Source organism: Phalaenopsis equestris, unplaced genomic scaffold (genome assembly GCF_001263595.1).
Source record: "Phalaenopsis equestris unplaced genomic scaffold, ASM126359v1 Scaffold207127, whole genome shotgun sequence".
In the NCBI taxonomy this organism is placed as follows: domain Eukaryota; kingdom Viridiplantae; phylum Streptophyta; class Magnoliopsida; order Asparagales; family Orchidaceae; genus Phalaenopsis; species Phalaenopsis equestris.
In genome coordinates this window covers 19992-21530 of record NW_018226482.1, presented here as the reverse complement: position 1 = coordinate 21530, position 1539 = coordinate 19992, and the positions used below count along the sequence as shown (strand labels likewise).

At 46.8% G+C, this 1539-nt stretch overlaps 1 protein-coding gene across 1 annotated transcript; it reads left to right on the top strand.

Annotated features, from left to right (window-relative positions):
- Positions 1-257: 257 nt before the first annotated feature.
- On the top strand, positions 258-1539 carry LOC110036467 (hydroxycinnamoyltransferase 1-like; the record flags this gene model as incomplete). Its single annotated transcript, XM_020740916.1, has 2 exons — positions 258-707; positions 850-1539. Coding segments are annotated over exons 1-2 (1128 nt in total), but the record flags the coding sequence as incomplete, so codon positions are not given.

Here is a 1539-nt window from a genome sequence, read left to right as displayed (position 1 = left end):
TATCCAACGAAATGCTGACATTCAAGTCAAAGTAAGTATGACCAAATTCGACGAAGACGACTGCATGAACCACACCCAAACTTGTCAAGCTAAAATGACATTGGAATTTGAGCCAACCATTATAAGAATGTTGAGCAAAAACATCAATATATATATATATATATATATGAGGTGTTGAATCCTCATCTCTACGTTAATCCAATCCCTATTATAAATAGGAGCTAACGAATCCCATTCTAACAACAAATTAAAGCAAAAAAAACAAGAAAATGGAGGGAAACACGGCGGAGAAATACAGCATTAAGATTAGCCACAAAGAGCTAATCGCAGCAGAAGGCCAATCGCGGGAGGAACATTTGCTTCCTCTCTCTAACCTCGACCTTCTTCTTCCTCCTTTAGAAGTCGGAGTCTTCTTCTGCTTCAAAAAGCCGCCTCCTTTACTTATCCCTGCCAGCAATTTCGCCTCCCTCGTCGCCAAGCTCAAGTCTTCCCTTGCCAAGGTGTTGCTCGTCTACTACCCCCTCGCAGGCAAGGTGGTGGAGAACGCCGCCGGCGAGCCGGAGTTGCTGTGTAATAATCGGGGCGTGGAGTTCATTGAGGCTTGCGCGGATGTGGAGCTCCATCAGGTAGATTTTTATGATGTCGATGGAAGTGTTGAGCGGAAGCTGGTCCCCAAGAAAGATGAACACAGCGTTCTTACTGTTCAGGTTTCATTATCATTTTTTTTATTTTCTAGATTATTATATATAAAAGAAATGAGAAAATCTTCAAATATTTTTTCTTGATAGGCCACGTAAAAGAAATGAGAAAATCTTCAAATATTTTTTCTTTATGTATAATGATTGATAGGCCACAGAGATGAAATGCGGGGGGTTAGTGCTGGGCTGTGTGTTTGACCACCGCATATCGGATGCTCACACGTTTCACATGTTTCTTATAGCATGGGCCGAGACGGCGGCCTGTAAAGAAGTACCGATCGACCCAATCTTTGACCGCTCACTGCTTAATCCCGGCCGGTCCACCAAATCCGGTTTGCTCGAACCAAAATTCAAATTTGACCGGTTGTATGTCCCCATCTCCCAGCTCCCGCCGCCACCACCACCAGAAATCGAGAAACCTGAACCGCAAGCCATCAACCGCCTCTACTACATCGCCGCTGACGAAATCAACCGGCTTCAATCAATCGCGAGCTCTGAAGGCCGGCGGCGGCGGACTAAGATCGAGGCGTTTACGGCTTACTTATGGAAGCTTATAGGGCGGTGTGGAAAGAGGGGTGAAGTTACCCGGATGGGCGTGGTGGTGGACGGCAGGAGGGGACTAGGTTCGCCGGAAATGAATGTTTATTTTGGGAACGTGCTTTCCATCCCCTACGGTTCGTTGGAAGTGGGAGAAGTGGAGGCCATGGGAATCGAGGAGCTTTCGGATTTGGTTCATGAGATTGTGGTGGAGGGGGACAGAGAGGAGCATTTCAGGGGATTGGTGGATTGGGTGGAGGAACGGAGGCCCGAGTATTGTGGGTCTAGGGTTTTTATGGAAGAA